Source organism: Schistocerca serialis, chromosome 5 (genome assembly GCF_023864345.2).
Source record: "Schistocerca serialis cubense isolate TAMUIC-IGC-003099 chromosome 5, iqSchSeri2.2, whole genome shotgun sequence".
Taxonomy (NCBI): Eukaryota; Metazoa; Arthropoda; class Insecta; order Orthoptera; family Acrididae; genus Schistocerca; species Schistocerca serialis.
The window spans coordinates 650,755,990-650,778,952 of NC_064642.1; the positions used below are offsets into that span (position 1 = coordinate 650,755,990).

The 22,963-nt window shown below is 45.1% G+C and overlaps 1 protein-coding gene across 1 annotated transcript in view; it reads left to right on the plus strand.

The window, feature by feature from the left end:
- Positions 1-22,963, plus strand: part of LOC126482157 (sodium-coupled monocarboxylate transporter 1-like) — a 101,951-nt gene that overhangs the window by 32,781 nt on the left and 46,207 nt on the right. The window contains exons 6-8 of the mRNA XM_050106133.1: positions 7,347-7,487; positions 9,240-9,348; positions 18,583-18,692. Of these exons, the coding sequence (XP_049962090.1) occupies positions 7,347-7,487; positions 9,240-9,348; positions 18,583-18,692 (360 nt within the window). The remainder of the gene's footprint in view (positions 1-7,346; positions 7,488-9,239; positions 9,349-18,582; positions 18,693-22,963) is intronic.

A 22,963-nucleotide genomic window follows, 5' to 3' on the forward strand; every position in this document is an offset into this window, starting at 1 on the left:
TGCTGTTCGAATGAGTTATGCCGATGGACAAATTAGGTTTCCTTCTTCCTTTTTTTATATAGCTACCCAAACAAACATGGAAATTCTGGGTAATCAAATGCGTGTTCCACTTGTGACATATTTCGATACTATTCATAAGCATTATGGCAGCCTCGGTGACATAGCTCTTGTAAGCAGGAGTAGTAGTCCATTTTACTAATACCAAGCCACAACACAAAAGATTAGTTACTGGAAAGATTCGAAAGAAACTATCAGTGACATGGGTTTAGATTCTTTTCATCAAATAGAGACGAAACACCGGGAGAAAATTACAAAAGAAATGCGCTGTATGTATTGATCCCAAAGTGTAAAAAGTATGAAAGTGCAGAACTGGATATTGCCTACATCTGCAGTTTAGTTGCTGTGTTAATGTACATAATTTTCAGTTTTCTCTCTTCTGAATCCTCAAAAAATTCCTGCGTGCCATCGAATAATTTGTTGACTGCGTTTCTTCTTCTTCCCATCCCCATCAACATACTTCCACATTCTCGTGGAATTCTAAAATGGCTCTGAGCACTATGGGACTCAACATCTGAGGTCATCAATCCCCTAGAATTTAGAACTACTTAAACCTAACTAACCTAAGGACATCACACACATCCATGCCCGAGGCAGGATTCGAACCTGCGACCGTAGCGGTCACGCGATTCCAGACTGAAGTCCCTAGAACCGCACGGCCACACCGGCCGGCAAGTGGAATTCTGTTTATATGTGTCACAAGACTGCAGATAGACACAGTCGATTTCGAAGTGCGAAGTTTTTGATATCTCCCAGTTTTGTGGTGTGTGGAGCAAGGATGATTTCCAATTAGTTTTTATCCCATGGAAATAAGCTTTCTTTACCAACTGCTGACGTAAGAATTTTATTCGCTTGCGCTTGATGAAATTATAACCGTAACAGAAAATTAGATACGCCACATGCGTATGCTGCATTGGCTGAAACTAATATCACTAACTTTACCATCATTGCCGGCCGGAGTGGCCGAGTGGTTCTAGGCGCTACAGTCTGGAGCCGCGCAACCGCTACGGTCGCAGGTTCGAATCCTGCCTCGGGCATGGATGTGTGTGATGTCCTTAGGTTAGTTAGGTTTAAGTACTTCTAAGTTCTAGGGGATTGATGACCTCAGAAGTTAAGTCCCATAGTGCTCAGAGCCATTTGAACCATTTTTCCATCATTGCACTGAATTTAAGTAGCCCCTGCGTTGACAGCCCTCTCCCACGCTGGAAAGCTTAAAAAAATGAGGAATTCTGCAATGAATCTGATTGAATGCCTTAAAGAAAGACAGCTTGAAAAGCGACGTTAGAAGGTGTCGGAATATATCGTTGCATCAAAACCAAACACGCACGCGCCTCGCCACTGATCGTCCGCACAAGATGATCACGACAAGCATTTCACTAACAAGCTTTTCGCTTCACAGCTATGCCTAGTAAAGCTAAGAATCTGCAACATCGTTGCAAATTTTTAGTAGCCGTGTGATAGTGTATTTACTTCCGCTTGTGATCCTGAAATGTTCCACTACATTCACTTGGCATTCCCTTTCCACTTCGATGACTTATGTTACATGATGCTCTGGTAAAATCAGACCCTGAGACAGAAAATTTAGTTCTTGGACTCCAGGAATACCGTACTTCATATGAGCAATAATTAATGTAATCTTAAACGTTGCGTTATGCCGCTCAGCAACCCATATTGCGATGAGAGAGACCTAATCGCAGCAGCATTTCTTTAGCTCAGTGGTACTGCACATTACTGCGATTCAAGGGCGTCGTGAGTCGTCAGTTAATCGCGATACAGCCAAGTGCAGTTAAAGTTCTTACTTTCTTTTTTATATACACTCCTGGAAATGGAAAAAAGAACACATTGAGACTGGTGTGTCAGACCCACCATACTTGCTCCGGACACTGCGAGAGGGCTGTACAAGCAATGATCACACGCCCGGCACAGCGGACACACCAGGAACCGCGGTGTTGGCCGTCGAATGGCGCTAGCTGCGCAGCATTTGTGCACCGCCGCCGTCAGTGTCAGCCAGTTTGCCGTGGCATACGGAGCTCCATCGCAGTCTTTAACACTGGTAGCATGCCGCGACAGCGTGGACGTGAACCGTATGTGCAGTTGACGGACTTTGAGCGAGGGCGTATAGTGGGCATGCGGGAGGCCGGGTGGACGTACCGCCGAATTGCTCAACACGTGGGGCGTGAGGTCTCCACAGTACATCGATGTTGTCGCCAGTGGTCGGCGGAAGGTGCACGTGCCCGTCGACCTGGGACCGGACCGCAGCGACGCACGGATGCACGCCAAGACCGTAGGATCCTACGCAGTGCCGTAGGGGACCGCACCGCCACTTCCCAGCAAATTAGGGACACTGTTGCTCCTGGGGTATCGGCGAGGACCATTCGCAACCGTCTCCATGAAGCTGGGCTACGGTCCCGCACACCGTTAGGCCATCTTCCGCTCACGCCCCAACATCGTGCAGCCCGCCTCCAGTGGTGTCGCGACAGGCGTGAATGGAGGGACGAATGGAGACGTGTCGTCTTCAGCGATGAGAGTCGCTTCTGCCTTGGTGCCAGTGATGGTCGTATGCGTGTTTGGCGCCGTGCAGGTGAGCGCCACAATCAGGACTGCATACGACCGAGGCACACAGGGCCAACACCCGGCATCATGGCGTGGGGAGCGATCTCCTACACTGGCCGTACACCACTGGCGATCGTCGAGGGGACACTGAATAGTGCACGGTACATCCAAACCGTCATCGAACCCATCGTTCTACCATTCCTAGACCGGCAAGGGAACTTGCTGTTCCAACAGGACAATGCAAGTCCGCATGTAGCCCGTGCCACCCAACGTGCTCTAGAAGGTGTAAGTCAACTACCCTGGCCAGCAAGATCTCCGGATCTGTCCCCCATTGAGCATGTTTGGGACTGGATGAAGCGACGTCTCACGCGGTCTGCACGTCCAGCACGAACGCTGGTCCAACTGAGGCGCCAGGTGGAAATGGCATGGCAAGCCGTTCCACAGGACTACATCCAGCATCTCTACGATCGTCTCCATGGGAGAATAGCAGCCTGCATTGTTGCGAAAGGTGGATATACACTGTACTAGTGCCGACATTGTGCATGCTCTGTTGCCTGTGTCTATGTGCCTGTGGTTCTATCAGTGTGATCATGTGATGTATCTGACCCCAGGAATGTGTCAATAAAGTTTCCCCTTCCTGGGACAATGAATTCACGGTGTTCTTATTTCAATTTCCAGGAGTGTAATTTAGTAGGAAATTGCTAGAAGAAATTCTTTAGCAGACATTAAGGAAAACTTCTGCTCATTAAGACCTCTCACATGCTCGCCGTGTTAATTGTCACAGGTGTGTCTTTTGCGAGCACCAGGGTGGATCACTATACGAGCGTCTCTGAAGAGCTTCGACTCTCCCGTCAGCGATAGGAATTTGATATTTGTTCGTCACGTAGGACCCTTATGTCAAGGAATAATTATGACGCGAACGTACTGATTAATATCGTTGCCCTGTTCTAAATCTCTAGCAGCAATTAGATAACCCTGTAGACGTTTACTGAGACCTGTGTTAGCAACTTCCTTCGACTATGGGTAGCTTAAAAATGGGCAATTCTGTTGTTTTAAATCCGACTGAATATCTTAAATATCACTTTAGATCAGCATCAAGTATTCAATGATTCCATACATGGATCTCAAAACGTGCGGAGTGCGTGCTTTCCTATAGATCCCGCACTGGAAGAGTTTCACAAACTTCATCATACTCATTTACCATAAAGGACAGTACAACTCATCACCCATATATTTTAGAAGCTTCCTGTCACTTGGAGATGCCGTGCGATCACAGTCAGTTCGATCATAGAAAACTGCTTTTAGCATGATACCGGTTTTATTTCGATGATCAACGATGAGACTTCGCTCTAAATAATAACTTTGCTGTTCCATGGTTTTTAAAAAATCTAGCACTTGAAGATGCGTCTCTGCTTTTGTTAATAAAAGTATTTTGACAGTTAATGCGGAATATTTTATGCGTCATTACACTACAGTTACTCACTGCTGCTTGAAGAAAACAAGCGAATTCTTTAGGAAAAAAGCACATGAAGAATCGCTTTTAAGAGGAAAACAAACGAGATGAAAATCATTAATAATAATATTAAACACTTAGTGAGGTATTGCAATTTGAACACAATTTACGTAATTCATTTTTATCGATTTTCATACACTACATATTAATGTATACAATACACATCATCTTAAAAGGGATAGTTCATTGCTGTCGAGTGTGAAATGCAAATCTTACACTTTTTGGTGGAGCATCACTCAACAACATTTTATTCTGTCCAGAGCGATGAGTGGTAGCTGCCACTATCAACACAGGGCAACAGAGTGCAGCACCGCCGCCACAGCCTCTACCTGTTCCCAGCTAACATGTTCCCAGAGAGCTATGGTGCATACAGCGTTAGCAGACAGTCTGCCAAGAAAATCTGTCGCAAAAATGTACATGTACAGAAACACACACGCACACCCACTCATATAAACACACCTGTCTCCTTGCATTGTGTTCAGTCGACTACCAGCTCTTTACAGGCCCACAACGAGTATACAGTGGTGAGGTGCGGGTATGGGGTGGGATGCGGAGAAGCGGGAGGCTAGGAGGGGATTTGCGAGGGAAGCGTCTAGTGGCTCATGGAGAGAGTGGGGAGTTGTCTCTGGGCTAGCTAGGGCTGCAGGTAGACGGGGCAGGTGGCAGACAGCTGGCACACACACACACACACACACACACACACACACACACACACCCGCTATTTGGTGGCAAGGGGAGGGCTTACCTTAGGTTAGGGCTTGGAAGGATAAGCGGGTGAAGGATGTGCTGTAAGAATAGCTGCCATCTGCATGGCTCAGAAGAGCTGATGGTGGTGGTGAGGATCCAGATGGCATGAGCTGTGAAGCAGCCATTGAAATCTCACATACTGTGCCACTGGGTGGTCTACCTTGTTTTTGGCAACAGTTTGGCAGTGGCCATTCATTCTAGTTGACAACTGGTTGGTTGTCATACCAATGTGAAACACTGTGCAGTGGTTACAGCAGAGCTGGGATATAATATGGCTGCTTTCACACGTGTTGTGTGTATGTGTTTGTGTACCAGCTGTCTACCCCCCCCCCCCTTCCTGTACCCGTAACTAGTCCACCGATGGCTCCCCACTCTGCCATGAGTCGCTAGACACTCCCCCCCCCCCAAACCCCCTCCTTGCCTCCCACCTCTCACCACACCCCACACCACCTCATGCCTGTACACTCACTATGGGCCAGTAAAGAGCTGGCAGTTGACTGAGCACAATGCAGGGAGTCAAGTGTGTGTGTGTGTGTGTGTGTGTGTGTGTGTGTGTGTGTGTGTTTGTGCATGTGTTTGTATTTCTGTGCATGTCTTTCCTACAGCTAGAAAAATGAAGTGCATCCCGAAAGCTAGCCGAGCTCCATACATTTTGTTTGTGTGACTATCGATAATGCAATGCTTCTGTCTTTCTGTGAGTCGTCTCCTTTATTTATAAGTAATTCATAACCGTATATATTGAGTTAGTTCAGGACATAATGGGCTACATACAGTCTCAGGTTATGTTTACTGCATAAATGAAATGGCTGCATTCCAAATTATTGGTTTTACGAACCATAGGTGATCGTGTTGTGTGCCCTTCAGCAATGTAAGTGGTGAGCCCTTATGACAGTGAAGAACGCAATCCGGCAACTTTAGTTCTCCTCAGTCTTCGCTCACCGATATGCCTGTCGTATTATTCGGTAATTGACGCTTTCCTTCTTATCTCATGGTAAGAAATAGAAATTAGGTAGTTTATAAAATAGTTATGACTAGTCTGCACGTTTCGAGTTGTCCCTTCCAGAGTATAAAAAGAATGCTAGTAATAAGTATAGGCTGTGGGTTTCATCCCTTTTCAAGTTTTCGGTTACACCACAAAGTCTTTCCTGTTGGAGGTCTTAGGCAAAATGTTATCGGTTAACTCGTCGCATCAGATTCGGATACAATCCGAAATTTTGTGTGATATTCCGCATAGTCGCCATCATGGCCTAGATCAGACGTTGTCTGTGACAACTGTGATGGAAGCAATAAACGAAAGCTTGGGATTTTGACCAAGCCCCAAATAATAATTGTGATGGTGGACGAAATAATTTTACGTTTGGAATTTTAACTTAAACCTTGATGGTGATGTCGTTATTTTATCCGATTGTGATGATGGAAGTAAACCTAATGTTTACCAATTATTTATGTTTGTTTCTGTTTAACAGGATCTTGTTTGTACATTCCTTACGACATAATTTTATTAACTTTCAATGACACAGATACGTTGCCTACGTACCTGACTGTCTTCTTTCCTTTCAGTATTCGTCTGTGCAAGCAATTTAAATTTCTTGTCTAAAAGAAATTTAATAATTGTAATTGACATTATCTTCGCAAATGCCCTGCGTAAAAGGGAAGCTGCGAAATTCGTGATTTTTAGAGTTCCGTTGAAACGTACCGTATGTTCGTAAGCTCAATATGTACCCTTCACTACCCTCTGCTAACACTCGAAGTGTGTATGATTTTGTTACACTCTGTGTATTTATAGTGTGTGTATTTACAGTGTGTGTATTTAATACTGTCCTTCACTAGACCCAAAACATTGTTCTACAGTTGACTACATAAAATGTGTTACAATCCTACTGTTAAAACTAAGTATGGAAAAATAGCAATCAAAGTGGAGGGGTACACGCGAAGCCTACAATGTAACAGTGCAAGTTGAAGCTACTGTAACTGATTTTTGATGTTGCTGAGCAACAATCATAAATTGTGTTTAAATGAACACACCGCCGTTTGACTATTGCCAAATTGCGTTGTGTTCATTAAAAAACATTTCGGTGACCGAAGTGTAATAGCAACAGAACATCTTTATTGTTCTTATTTTGAGTGCCATATCTAAATATGAAAGTATTACAGTATGTTAGAACCCCAGATGTAATGGTTCATGTCTTATTTGAATTATGAACAAAAAGAGCTAATACAGACATCTTCGAAGTGCGAGGCAACACCATACCGTCATCTCTACCTCACCAACACCTCACCTGACCGTTTTACAGTTTCCTTCTAATCAATGTTTCAATGAAATGGTTGCTTTATGCACGTAGTGCAACACTAACTGCTGATAATTGTAAGTCGCCAGAGATAACAATTATTTTGGTAGTTGGTGCCTGATGATTTCTCCTATCATTAGACACAGATGGTGCCAAGGAATGCATCTGAGACATTGTGTTGCCCACAGGATGACTCCAGACCCATTCGTACGAAGCTCCTTCTGGACCGTGGTGGTGGGCGCAACAGTTTCCTGTGTGGGCGGAATTTCGATCAACCAGGGGATGGTGCAGAAGTTCCTGGCGCTGCCGAGCATGTCGGCTGCTCGAAAGTAAGTGATCATTGTCAAGTATACACTACCATCCCTTTTGCAATTCCGCGGGGCTACATTGAGTACAGTAATTACTTTATCAACTGATGACAACGAAGCGCCAGCGTATTGCTTTTAAATTTTACATTGGTTTTAGGAACGTTGTTCAACTCAGAGTGGAAGACAGATAATTTTTCTATCTTTCACCTGCACTCCTGGAAATGGAAAAAAGAACACATTGACACCGGTGTGTCAGACCCACCATACTTGCTCCGGACACTGCGAGAGGGCTGTACAAGCAATGATCACACGCACGGCACAGCGGACACACCAGGAACCGCGGTGTTGGCCGTCGAATGGCGCTAGCTGCGCAGCATTTGTGCACCGCCGCCGTCAGTGTCAGCCAGTTTGCCGTGGCATACGGAGCTCCATCGCAGTCTTTAACACTGGTAGCATGCCGCGACAGCGTGGACGTGAACCGTATGTGCAGTTGACGGACTTTGAGCGAGGGCGTATAGTGGGCATGCGGGAGGCCGGGTGGACGTACCGCCGAATTGCTCAACACGTGGGGTGTGAGGTCTCCACAGTACATCGATGTTGTCGCCAGTGGTCGGCGGAAGGTGCACGTGCCCGTCGACCTTGGACCGGACCGCAGCGACGCACGGATGCGCGCCAAGACCGTAGGATCCTATGCAGTGCCATAGAGGACCGCACCGCCACTTCCCAGCAAATTAGGGACACTGTTGCTCCTGGGGTATCGGCGAGGACCATTCGCAACCGTCTCCATGAAGCTGGGCTACGGTCCCGCACACCGTTAGGCCGTCTTCCGCTCACGCCCCAACATCGTGCAGCCCGCCTCCAGTGGTGTCGCGACAGGCGTGAATGGAGGGACGAATGGAGACGTGTCGTCTTCAGCGATGAGAGTCGCTTCTGCCTTGGTGCCAATGATGGTCGTATGCGTGTTTGGCGCCGTGCAGGTGAGCGCCACAATCAGGACTGCATACGACCGAGGCACACAGGGCCAACACCCGGCATCATGGTGTGGGGAGCGATCTCCTACACTGGCCGTACACCACTGGCGATCGTCGAGGGGACACTGAATAGTGCACGGTACATCCAAACCGTCATCGAACCCATCGTTTTACCATTCCTAGACCGGCAAGGGAACTTGCTGTTCCAACAGGACAATGCACGTCCGCATGTAGCCCGTGCCACCCAACGTGCTCTAGAAGGTGTAAGTCAACTACCCTGGCCAGCAAGATCTCCGGATCTGTCCCCCATTGAGCATGTTTGGGACTGGATGAAGCGTCGTCTCACGCGGTCTGCACGTCCAGCACGAACGCTGGTCCAACTGAGGCGCCGGGTGGAAATGGCATGGCAAGCCGTTCCACAGGACTACATCCAGCATCTCTACGATCGTCTCCATGGGAGAATAGCAGCCTGCATTGCTGCGAAAGGTGGATATACACTGTACTAGTGCCGACATTGTGCATGCTCTGTTGCCTGTGTCTATGTGCCTGTGGTTCTGTCAGTGTGATCATGTGATGTATCTGACCCCAGGAATGTGTCAATAAAGTTTCCCCTTCCTGGGACAATGAATTCACGGTGTTCTTATTTCAATTTCCAGGAGTGTATTTTGCCACAACTATTCATAACCACTTGTCCCTTCTTAATAGTGCCAGTTGATTATTCTTTATCGCACTATTTTTTGTAGTTTCTTCATCTTATATTTGAACTCAGTACGTTCTTTTGAGGAACTTCCACGTTCAACAGGTCTCTGATGGGGTTCACTTTCGGCTTGATGCTGATGAACGTCATAAGCATTTTCTGTGGCCTCCTGTTGTACGCTGCATATCACGACTGCGACCCAATTGCGACTAAGGTAAGTACCATGCAACGCAGAAAGCCAATAATAACTTTAGCCCTATGAAGGTGAAATTAGAATGAATTACCACATAATTCTTTAGGTTTGCGGTGCTGTTTATTTATATCTACATGTCTACCTGCACAGCCTGTTAGCGGTATAAGGACAGGTCTTGTGATCTTTGGTACCTTAACGTGTAGCCATTTCAGTGTGTTGGTTGCTTTATTCTGCATCTAACGACCTTTCTGCGAAGATGTCACATAATTTACTGCTTGTTTTCCGCACAGTCATAACTGCACCACTAAGTGAACTACGCCTGTCGACATAGACTTCTCGTTTTGCATCCACAAATCCACAGTTCAGCACCTGAACTGCAGCCCACGGTAACACAAACATGAATGACTTTATCTTGTCACTTATACTTCGACGTACTAATCAACCTAAACATAGTAATCCTCATAGCTGTAATTATTGGTCAGTAAATACTGATGTAATTGTGCTCAGAACACTGTCCTGAGTCAACAATAATAATATCTGCACCTGTATCCATAACAACCTGTATATCTATTTCTATACCTGTATCTACATCTACACGGTGAACTCGAAAACCATCATCAAAATTTCAGACGTTCTTCAGGTATAATTTCTGAGCTTTGCTGCATAAGATGCCGTTGGCCTCCGATGACCTGTTACACAGTAACTGGATTTCGTTTGATAACATTCACCTTTGTATCGGCATTATACCGAAAATGCCTGCAAAACAGAGCAATTGTCAACGGAATGCACTGTGGTTCTTGTTTGGAAACAAACGTGTTCCATATACTCACGATATTTGCTGTTCACGGCAGTAATGTGTACTTTAATCTTCGCCCTCAAGTTTGTAGAAGTAATGCATGGTTCTGTCTCAGGTTTGTTTTTGCGGTAATGTTATTTGCACGTTAAGAATAATGAATTGCTGTACGAATAGGCTTACTGTTGAAGAGTTGGCCAATATGCTCCTCCTGTGCGGGGTCATTAAAGGAAAAACGAAAACGGCGCAAAGAGACTATGCTGAGTTATTCTTGCAGTGACAGCAAATTCGTCACAGTATGTGTGGATCTGTACATAAGCACATTCCTGCGTGTGTTTTTTTTTTCGTTTTCTGCGTTTTTGAGACAGAATTTTACAGGAATTTTTCACTCATGTTAAAATATTTTGACACTAACAAAGGGATAACAAATAGAATGAATCAAAAGAACGTGAAGCGATACTGTCATTACGGCATGGCTTAGAAGATAGTTTTGAAAACGGTAAATAATTTATAGCATTTGTAGAATTACAAAAGATTTTTATAATATTCATGTAATACACTCGCTGTAAATGTGAAGTTATCAGTATATACGGAGGGGAAGTTTATCTAAAAATTGTGATAAACAAGAAAGAAGTAACAAAATGACACGAAAAAATTCAGTAACTGAGAAAAGAAAGAAACTTCGTAGTAAGCTGTCTTACAAATCATACAAATTGAATTCTGAGCCATCAGTAATGGAAACTACGGACACGTTTGGAAAGGAAATTGTATTTGAGGGAGAAGAAATAAAAGAAATTAGCTTAGCCAAATATGCTGTAATTCTATTAGAGACGGCAAAGCAGTTCAGTTGAACGGAATGAAAAGAAGTTATAAGGTGGATATAAGTAAAAGAATGGTAATGGACTGCTGTCGATTTAAGTCACTTGATGCTGAGAAAATTAGGTTAAGGAATAAGACGCCGAAAACAGTAAACGAATTTTGCTATTTGGGCAGCGAGGTAAGTGACGCGGGCAGAAGTGAAGAGGATATAAAATGTAGGCTACCAATGGCAAGAAAACGTTCTTTGAAAAAGGGATATATGTTGACTGTGAATATAAATTTAAGTGCTAAGATGTCTTCCTTGAAAACGTTTGCAGTGTGGTGTTATAAGTAAACGAAACATAGATATTAAGCTGTACAAATACCAAAAGCTGAAGTATTTGAAATATGGTACTGCACAAGAAGAATTTTGAGGAAGAGTTTAGAAGAACGAAGCATTATAGCACATCCAGGCAAAGTAGGATAGTTAATTATGAAAAATATTGAGGCATCAAGCTCTAGCTAAATTGGTAACGTAGGTAAGTACTACGAGTAAGAGTTGAACATGTCAATCGAGACTTGATTCAATTAACTTCAAACGGTACAGAGCTTCACTCGTCTGACTAGTAACTAAATAAATGAAAACGAAAATTTTTTTTTTGTGGGCAGAAATCAGTATTATGAAGATAGAGATGTTGTTTTTTATGAGAGGCGTTGCGATGAAGACAGATGCATCCCTGAGCGATTCAACGTGCTTTTGTTCACTGGCAGGACTCCATAGACGCTCTGCAAGCGCCTGTGAATATCTGCAATACTGTGGTTTTCCACCAAAAGAAACTCAATAACAGCTCTCTCCTTGGAACGCTGCTCCGTTCGAGATGCCATTTTGAAGGCCACGTATGACGTCGTTACCTATCGGTACTTCACGGAAATACAGGGGCTCAAGAGGAAACGTTCCACGACATCCCACAACATATTCTTCATTTTTTCCAGAGAAAACATTGTGTTACATTACTGGAATGAGATTTTCGCTCTGCAGCGGAGTGTGCGCTGATATGAAACTTCCTGGCAGATTAAAACTGTGTGCCCGACCGAGACTCGAACTCAGCACCTTTGCCTTTCGCGGGCAAGTGCTCTACCAACTGAGCTACCGAAGCACGACTACGCCCGGTACTCACAGCTTTACTTCTGCCAGTACCTCGTCTCCTACCTTCCAAACTTTACCGAAGCTCTCCTGCGAACCTTGCAGAACTAGCACTCCTGAAAGAAAGGATATTGCGGAGACATGGCTTAGCCACAGCCTTGGGGATGTTTCCAGAACGAGATTTTCACTCTACAGCGGAGTGTGCGCTGATATGAAACTTCCTGGCAGATTAAAACTGTGTGCCCGACCGAGACTCGTACTCGGGACCTTTGCCTTTCGCGGGCAAGTGCTCTACCAACTGAGCTACCGAAGCACGACTCACGCCCGGTACTCACAGCTTTACTACTGCCAGTACCTCGTCTCCTACCTTCCAAACTTTACAGAAGCTCTCCTGCGAACCTTGCAGAACTAGCACTCCTGAAAGAAAGGATATGCGGAGACATGGCTTAGCCACAGCCTGGGGGATGTTTCCAGAATGAGATTTTCACTCTGCAGCGGAGTGTGCGCTGATATGAAACTTCCTGGCAGATTAAAACTGTGTGCCCGACCGAGACTCGAACTCGGGACCCTTGCCTTTCGCGGGCAAGTGCTCTACCAACTGAGCTACCGAAGCACGACTCACGCCCGGTACTCGCAGCTTACATTACTTATTGTAAATAGCAATTATCGTAATTTTTCTGTTGTTCATTATTTCGAACTATACCTTGTATGAGATTTCGTGTCGAAAGCTATTTCACATGCTGAATAAGTGTACATTATATGAAGCAGAAAAAATACCTTGTGGTGATAGTTAAATTTTCGCTGCTTTAGAGGGCCCCCAAAAAATGAAGAGTGGCCGTAGAATAGTGAAGCTTCGTGGAAACATTTGTAAGGGCATGCGGGAGAGAAATAATCAATTGAAAGAATAACAACTTAATTTCTACACGAGAGGGAATCATTTGTTGATGGCGTATAATGTTTACGTTCTAGGTTACCAATGTTGCTCAATGTGAGGACCGTTTGCATCCACGACAGTCTGGAACCGCACAAGAGACACCATTTCGTTGTTCGTCGCGGAACTTTTTGAACCGCAGTTCATGGAATATTGAGCAGTCATGACACAGCTTCTGCTCTACTTAAGACCGCGCATTGTCTCCAGCATTTTGAGCCACGGCAACGGTAACTTCCACAGTTTGTGCACTATTAGCCGTCGGCCTCTTCCAGGCGCAATTCCCAAACTGTCCGTTAATTCTTCTGTATCGTTCTGCAGCACCGGTGTGAAAAGAGAACCTCTTCCTTTAACGCATCGATGCTTTCTAATGGCGGCAGCTGTATTATTGTTGTTTTGATAAAACAGCTTTACGAGTAGAGCCCCGTTCACCTTGTCCAGACTGCCTGCAGCTGTAATGCACACCGATGTTTGTGTCTCAAACCTACGTCATCGTATCACTACTGGTGCCTAACGTCGCTAGTGAAAAAACACTACTGAAACGCAAATTCTGCAGCGCGTAGTCTGAACACCATCCCTAAAAATTTGGGTACCCACACGGTAAATAGATTTCCCTCTTTTCCGCTTCAAGTAGCGAAAGTTCAATTATAACCAGACTGTACTTTACGGGAGTTATCTCTATGTAAGAATTTGTGTTATTTCAGAAGTAAAACTGTACTCTATTGCAGTAGGACTTCCTTTCCATTGTTATTTCTGTTCTTTCATCTGTTAAACATTTGTATCATGCCTTACCTAAATAATATGTACCACATATTTTTCTGTGGGAACTCCGTAAGTCAATTGTAGAGTACCCACGACCGGCACCAGACACCACTGTGGAAACAAACCTCTCATTGGGGCAAACCTCCGACGGGGAGTAATTTACATCTTGGCCAGCAATAGTAAAACAGCTATGCACTGAACAAGGGTCATGGGAACCATGTGCCACTGGTGCTTCCTAACAACGCGGCCCCAGTGAGGGTGGAACCAGAGGCCAACGTTGACAGATCTGTCTTCTTGAGAGCTTTGATTACTCCAGTTTCTCAGACAGTTGCTACCCGTTCGAAACAAGGACCCTGGAGCAGACGAATAATTGAGCTTCTTCGGAGAGCTAGCCATGACAAAACTGGTCCACCTAGCGTCAACAACAAGCTCTGTTTCCAAGAAGAATGGAATAATTCCAATTTCAAAGACGACGGTTGCCGACAGATATGAATATGGCCGATATAGCAGTGTAATAAGTCAAGGTTGTAAATAACTGCCGGCCGGGGTGGCCGAGCGGTTCTAGGCGCTACAGTCTGGAACCGCGCGACCGCTACGGTCGCAGGTTCGAATGCTGCCTTGTGCATGGGTGTGTGTATGCTGTCCTTAGGTTAGTTGGGTTTAAGCAGTTCTAAGTTCTAGGTGACTGATGACCTCAGAAGTTAAGTCCCATTGTGCTCAGAGCCATTTTTTGTTTTTTGTTTTTTGTAAATAACTGACAAGAATTATTACAGATATGCTGGTAGGAACAGGTCTCGGGGAAGTTACGTTTGGATCTCGGAGAAATATAAAAACTGTCGAGGCCATGCTTTCCCTACGACGCATCTTACAAGAAACGTTAAAGGAAGACATACCTACCTTAATAGCATTTGTAGGATTAGAGAAAGGTTTTGACAATGTTTACTGGAATATACTCTTTGAAATTATGAAGTTACAAAGGTAAAATACTTGGAGGGAAAGGTCATTTACCGCTTGTACAGAAATGAGACGGCGGTTACAATAAATAGAACAAAGAAATGAAAGATAAACAGTGGTTCACAAGGGAGTGAAACTGAATTTAGCCTATCCCCGTGTCATTCAACCTGTACATTCAGGAAGCAGAGAGGTAAACAGAGAGGAAATTCGGAGGAGAAATGAAAGTCCAGGGAGAAGGAAAAAAAAACGTTGATGTTTGCTGATGACATTGCAATTCTATCATAGACAACGAACGACTTGTGAGAGTAATTGAATGGGATGGAGATTGTAAAATGAACATCGATAAAAGTGAAAGTACGCCAGTAGAATGTAGTCGAATTAATTCAGGTAGTTCTGAGGCAAGTAGATTAGGGAATGAGACACTAAAGGTAGTTGCTCGGTTTGGACAGTGAAATAACTGATGGTGGTTCAAGTACAGAATATGTAAAAATGCTGGCTGGCTACAGCGCGAAAAACATTTTTTTAAGAAAAGGAACGTGTTAACCTCTAATAAATATTTAAGTCTTTTCTGAAGGCATTTGTGTTGAGTATAGTGCTAGGAAGTATTGAAACGAAGTGGGGGAAAAGAATTTTATAGCGCAACTTGACTAATAGATGGGATCGTTTGATAGTACACATCGTGAAAAATGAAAGTATCCTGAATTTGGTAATGGAGGAAACCATGGGAAGTAAAAACCTTGGGGGGGGGGGGGGGGGAACCAAGGGATGAATACAGTAAGGAAGTTCACTTGGATGTAGGTTGCAGCATCTATTTGGAGACGAAGAGGGTTGCGTGGAGAGCGGCCTCTCAGCCAGACTTCAGACTGAAGGTCACTACAACAACAAGAGAACTGCAGGGGAAACTCTGTGCAGCACGTTCACTGGCGGCGTTGTGGTCCCGAAAGGACCTCAAATAGTATCAAATAGGCACATTTCAAAGTAGTATCTGTAATATAAGTGTTAGCAAATCACCGCCAAGGATGGCTACTTTTTACCCCTTACGAGTATCTCTGCTGTCAGCATACCGCAGTTATCTACATTTATGGGGTTGAGGATTTCACAGACAGTGTTTGAAGCGAATGCCGTATAGTGTGTAAAGGGATTACATCATAGCCCGGTAATAGTTTTGGATGCAAATGAACCGCAAAAGATGGACAAATACCTGCTGGTCCTACTCGACCGTGCATCCAAAAACAGTACAAAAAATTTGCTCATCGAAACTTCCGGCGCTAGGAATGACGTTATAATTTTGCCGTATTCATTCTTTTTACATTTTGATAACAATTAGGCGAGGTCTGGAGTGGGACACATTTTGTGAAGTGAATGATAATTTTGGGACTAGGGTTTTGTCGGGTGGTGTCATTGTTCCGTTTCTCACAAAATTTTCGCATCCCACATTGAAAGCCGTTTCATTAGCAATATCCCAGAAAGGGAGAATACAAAATACCGAGGGTGAAGGGAATCGTACATGTCTGCAGACTCGAGTCGAGGACGGGGTTAAACTGCTGTTGCAAAAAAGCTCCAGTGGACGATTCGGAGTTTGAGAAACTAGGCTTCCCAAGCTCTCCGTAGTAGACGCCAGTAATGCAGCAGTGTGCTGCGGAAATCGGAGGTGGCCAGTTTGAATTATGACGGTAGAAGAAATTTGCACAGACAGTATTTGACCATCAAATGGGAGAGAGACGTTAGCGTAGACCGCGTTTACTGGTCTTTGCGCCAGTGTCTTTCGTTAAATTCCAAAACTTTCCACACTGTCTAGTTCAGTGGGGACGTGCAACTCATTGGTGATCCCTCCATGGGGTGCAGGCTTTGATCTTGGCGGAGCCACGCACCTTATTCGAGAGTAGTAGGCTATGTGCCGTTACCGGGTTTCAACCTTTTCTCTCACCACATACGTATGTCACTGTCATTCGCTCTCAACAGACATTCGGCGGCCGGTGTGGCCGTGCGGTTCTAAGCGCGTCAGTTTGGAACCGCGTGACCGCTACGGTCGCAGGTTCGAATCCTGCCTCGGGCATGGATGTGTATGATGTCCTTAGGTTAGTTAGGTTTAAGTAGTTCTAAGTTCTAGGGGGCTGATGACCTCAGTAGTTAAGTCCCATAGTGCTCAGAGCCATTTGAACCATTTTTTCTACAGACACTCAATTCCTCAACTCACACACGACGAGGAAAGGGTCAATGGAGTGGGGGGGTGGGGGGGGGGGGGTGGGGGGGGGGGAAACCACTCACAAGTTAGGCGTAATTAAGGAAATCACGCCAACATCGTCATCAGAGCTTTCTTTTTTATACCGAGGCTATTAGAAAAGGCACTAAATCACCTATTCATGACATAATGTCGGCTGGATCGGCGACCACTACAAGCAGAAACAATTGTTTAGTTTATCTAACGTCTACCGGTTTCGGATTCAAGCACCATCGTCAGGCTATCCTACGATGAACATTATTTGAGTCCGCCCCTGGTAGCTGATTGGTCAGAGCGACAGAATGTCGAACCTAAGGTCCCGGGTTCGAGTCCCGGCTGAGTCGGAGATTTTCTCTGCTCATCTGCTCACGGACTGGGTGTTGTCCTTACCATCATCATCATTTCATCCCCATCGACGCGCAAGTCGCCAAAGAGGTGTCAACTCGAAAGACTTGCACCAGGCGAACGGTCTACCCGACGGGAGGCCCTAGCCACATGGCATTTCCAATATCACTTGAGAAATAGTTGCAAAATACTTTTCTCCATGACGCCTAACGTATGGTATAAATTGCTACCTTAAACAACGAGCAGCTTCTCACCACTGGCACACAGTCGTGAAACTCACTGACCCAAGTTTCATGTACTAAAAGAAAAGGTCAATGCTGCGCTTTGAATAACGCAAACTGATGAGTGTTACCTGCCTACAGAGATCTTTATTTATGTTTCTGTAAAAGACTCACAAAGTAAAAGAAAACAAAAAACAAGAACCATGTAAAATATGAGGAGATGAAAAACACTTCTATTTTAGTAAGTTTACATCTACTCTTTATATACGGTGCTTACCATTATACAACATAGACCTCACCATGAATCTTCTGTTCAGTATTATTGATAATACTAGCAAGAGATTAAGGTCTCATCAACAACGAGATCATGAGAGACGTAGCACAAGCTCGGACTGGGGAAGGATAGGGAAGCAAATCGGCCGTTCCCTTTCGAAGATAGCATTCAGACATTTGCTTTACACGATTTAAGGAAATTATGGGAAACCTAAACCAGGATGGCCAGACGTAGGTTTCAACCGTCGTTTCCCCGAATGAGAGTCCAGGGTGCTAACCACTCGGTCATATTGCATTCTAAAAACAAACTTATTTATACTGAAAAGATATCTAGCTGCCACAGGCGTTAATGGCGCTATGTACTACTTCGCAACCGTCGTTGAAGCTCTGGCCGCGTTTCCGGTTTACCGTCTATCCCAGCGGTGTACATCTGTACGATGCAGCTCTCGGCGGCACCATATCGCTTTCTCCACGTCATATCGTACCGCCGTGATGACCACCCATTTTACAACGTGCAGTCGTGAGAGGATGCATCGTTGGGCCCTAGTATTAGGAGAAGACAACAAAAGAGCTCAATACTAATCCGTACAGCCGTTTACTAAGAATGGTGCATTCACCAGTGCTGCACTCACCTGTTAACTCGTCCGTAGCAAACATTCTCGCACTTCTTTTCTGTGAGCTTTATTTCAGATGGGTGCGCCACTTCTGCTTCCTCACATATTCGTTCTTGTATATCCTGGAACAACGTTTGTGCAGCGCTAATTCGTTAGAGGTCGTATGCTGACGTGACACTGAGATTGTGCTGATGTTTTCCAGGAGGTGTCTCGTCCAGACCAGCTGCTGCCCTTCTACGTGATGAGTGTGGCTGGACACGTCCCAGGATTGCCGGGGCTCTTCGTTGCTGGAATATTTGGAGCTGCCCTAAGGTAGGTGAACAGCAGTGCCGCGAGATAACTACCAACTGGATTCCATATCTATTTCAATTTCACCATGAAAGAGCAATATTTTCTATCAAGGACAGGCATTCCTTGCAGGAGGAGCGACTGTTAAAAAGAAGTTTTTGAAAACAGCCATATCCGCAGTTTGTACACTCCTGGAAATTGAAATAAGAACACCGTGAATTCATTGTCCCAGGAAGGGGAAACTTTATTGACACATTCATGGGGTCAGATACATCACATGATCACACTGACAGAACCACAGGCACAGAGACACAGGCAGCAGAGCATGCACAATGTCGGCACTAGTACAGTGTATATCCACCTTTCGCAGCAATGCAGGCTGCTATTCTCCCATGGAGACGATCGTAGAGATGCTGGATGTAGTCCTGTGGAACGGCTTGCCATGCCATTTCCACCTGGCGCCTCAGTTGGACCAGCGTTCGTGCTGGACGTGCAGACCGCGTGAGACGACGCTTCATCCAGTCCCAAACATGCTCAATGGGGGACAGATCCGGAGATCTTGCTGGCCAGGGTAGTTGACTTACACCTTCTAGAGCACGTTGGGTGGCACGGGATACATGCGGACGTGCATTGTCCTGTAGGAACAGCAAGTTCCCTTGCCGGTCTAGGAATGGTCGAACAATGGGTTCGATGACGGTTTGGATGTACCGTGCACTATTCAGTGTCCCCTCGACGATCACCAGTGGTGTACGGCCAGTGTAGGAGATCGCTCCCCACACCATGATGCCGGGTGTTGGCCCTGTGTGCCTCGGTCGTATGCAGTCCTGATTGTGGCGCTCACCTGCACGGCGCCAAACACGCATACGACCATCATTGGCACCAAGGCAGAAGCGACTCTTGTCGCTGAAGACGACACGTCTCCATTCGTCCCTCCATTCACGCCTGTCGCGACACCACTGGAGGCGGGCTGCACGATGTTGGGGCGTGAGCGGAAGACGGCCTAACGGTGTGCGGGACCGTAGCCCAGCTTCATGGAGACGGTTGCGAATGGTCCTCGCCGATACCCCTGGAGCAACAGTGTCCCTAATTTGCTGGGAAGTGGCGGTGTGGTCCCCTACGGCACTGCGTAGGATCCTACGGTCTTGGCGTGCATCCGTGCGTCGCTGCGGTCCGGTCCCAGGTCGACGGGCACGTGCACCTTCCGCCGACCACTGGCGACAACATCGATGTACTGTGGAGTCCTCACGCCCCACGTGTTGAGCAATTCGGCGGTACGTCCACCCGGCCTCCCGCATGCCCACTATACGCCCTCGCTCAAAGTCCGTCAACTGCACATACGGTTCGCTTCCACGCTGTCGCGGCATGCTACCAGTGTTAAAGACTGCGATGGAGCTCCGTATGCCACGGCAAACTGGCTGACACTGACGGCGGCGGTGCACAAATGCTGCGCAGCTAGCGCCATTCGACGGCCAACACCGCGGTTCCTGGTGTGTCCGCTGTGCCGTGCTTGTGATCATTGCTTGTACAGCCCTCTCGCAGTGTCCGGAGCAAGTATGGTGGGTCTGACACACCGGTGTCAATGTGTTCTTTTTTCCATTTCCAGGAGTGTATTTTTAATGACCGGTTTCGCTCGTGAAATGAACAAGAGCATCAACAAAATATACACTGTAGAAGATACAAACTGAGGTAATACGGAAAGCTTACACTGACGTCACGTAAAGTACATATTATACTTCCGTTCCGTAGCCATGTATGGAAGTGAAACATGGACGATAAATAGTTTGGACGAGAGGAGAATAGAAGCTTTCGAAATGTGGTGCTACAGAAGAATGCTGAAGATTAGATGGGTAGATCATACAACTAATGAGGAGGTATTGAATAGAATTGGGGAGAAGAGGAGTTTGTGGTACAACGTGACAAGAAGAAGGGACCGGTTGGTAGGACATGTTCTGAGACATCAAGGGATCACAAATTTGGCATTGGAGAGCAGTGTGGAGCGTAAAAATCGTAGAGGGAGCCCAAGAGATGAATACACTAAGCAGATTCAGAAGGATGTAGGTTGCAGTAAGTACTGGGAGATGAAGAAGCTTGCACAGGATAGAGTAGCATGGAGAGCTGCATCAAACCAGTCTCTGGACTGAAGACTACAACAACAACAAAACAACATGGTGACTCGCGTTTAATGTTGGCTGACAGCGTGAACGATTGCGTTTCAAGTTGGCTGACGGTTCTAAAGATTATACTGTTTGTACTATAGCAATTAAACTTACAGTCGTAAATGATGACATTGACAGCGCCAAAAATTAAATTGACTGTAAATGGGTTCTTCCAATTTTTTGATGAAGTGCTGTTGATAAGCAATCAAAATACAATACCTGTGGTATTACCTTACCAGAAATGTTTTAAAAAACGGCAGTATCGAAACATATTTTAATTTTTACTGATGTACTCTTATTTTTTGAAAGATAAGCAGATAAAACCGTAGTTTTGAATGCATTTTTGCACATAATTTCTAAATATGTACTTTATATTGTCTTTTGAAAGATACGCAGATACGCACAGATATGAGATGTTTACACACACACCCAAAAAAGAGGAGATTAAAATGTAAATTCCATTTGCTGTAGTTGTAAATTATACACTATACCATGGACGTTACAGGTACTGTTGTGCAGTCAATTGCATATTTGGCGCTGTCAACGTCATCATTTACGGCTTACGGTACTTTAAACGTAAGTAAAATAATGTGTACACCCAGTTTAATCTTTAGAGCGGTCATACAACTTTAAATGCTGTCTTTAAAGCTATCAACCAACTTTAAATGTAAGTTGTCATACTGGAAGTAGAATATGTACTTTACGTAATGTCGATTTAAGCTTCCCGTATTATCTCAATTTGTATCTTTTACATTGTATATTCTGATCATGCTCTTCATCATCTGAAGAGCGAAATCGTTCGATAAAAGAAAGTGCGACTTTTCGTTGTTTGCAAAAGCTTAGCAATTGTTTCTGTTTGTCCTTAGCTTGAAAAAATCTACCATCAGGAGTAATTAACAGCTACACATACCTGAAAAGCGAAAGTACCTAATGGCATAGGATCTCTGATGAAATTGTGTTGAACTTCGATATATTTTGGACACTATTAGCAAATGATGGGCGTGGCCATTTTCCCTCCTGCCAGTTTCCAGTGCGCCTGATTGTCTATGTGTAGCTATTATTGTGTTTCAGACCAAGTGTCAGCAGTCGTCTATAGAAAGAAACTTCCTGCACCCATGCGATCACATCCACTTACGTGAACTAATTTTTTGATTTCTTACTTGTTCAATTAATTTCTCTTGTCACTTACATATATCAGGTATGTGTAAAGTAAATAAAGGAAACAAATGCAGTTTAAGGGTGAGGAGGGGAGGGGAGAAAGACTATTGCCAACAGCCAATATTGATACTCTTCTGTCCAACATGATTTCAGATAAGATTAGAGGTTACAGTTTTAAATGAATGGTATCCTTGTTGAATAGCACGAAACGAATGAATAAGAGATGTGAGTTCCACAGAGAGGAATGGATGTTGGTCTGTGACATTATAGATTTGGACAGGCTACTGGAGGTTTCACGAAAGCAAACATCAGAGAGCACTCCATTTTTGTTGATAGATGTTGCTACGAAAAAAAAGAAAAAAATGTGTGTGAAATCTTATGGGACTTAACTGCTAAGGTCATCAGTCCCTCAGCTTACACACTACGTAACCTAAATTATTCTAAGGACAAACACACACACCCATGCCCGAGGGAGGACTCGAACCTACTCCGGGATCAGCCGCACAACCCATGACTGCAGCGCCCGAGACCGCTCGGCTAATCCCGCGCGGCAGATGTAGCTACAGAATTGAAAGTCAAGAAAGGGGAACCTTTTTAAGTTTCGTTGGGATGAGCTATAGTGTGCGTTGAGACGCATGGAAACGATCGTGGATGCTTTGGTCTAGGTGAGATTGCATCCTTTGGTTGGAAAGCAATCAGAACAATTTTCGTCTTCAACCTTACGACATATGTAAGATCTACAGTGATGAATTACGAATTTGAGGCGGTGAAAGATTTTGATGAAATGGTGGGGCATCTGTGGGGGTGGGGGGTGGGGGGGGGGGCGAGGCAGACGGATACAGAAGGTGAGGCAGAAGGAAAGCCATCGCCATTTTGTTCATCGTAATTACATGTAACTTGTATATGAAAACAGAGGAGCGAATTATTCTTAGGCTGACTGGGTCTTTCGTGCTGCTGTCAACGTCTTTTATGTTAAAATCA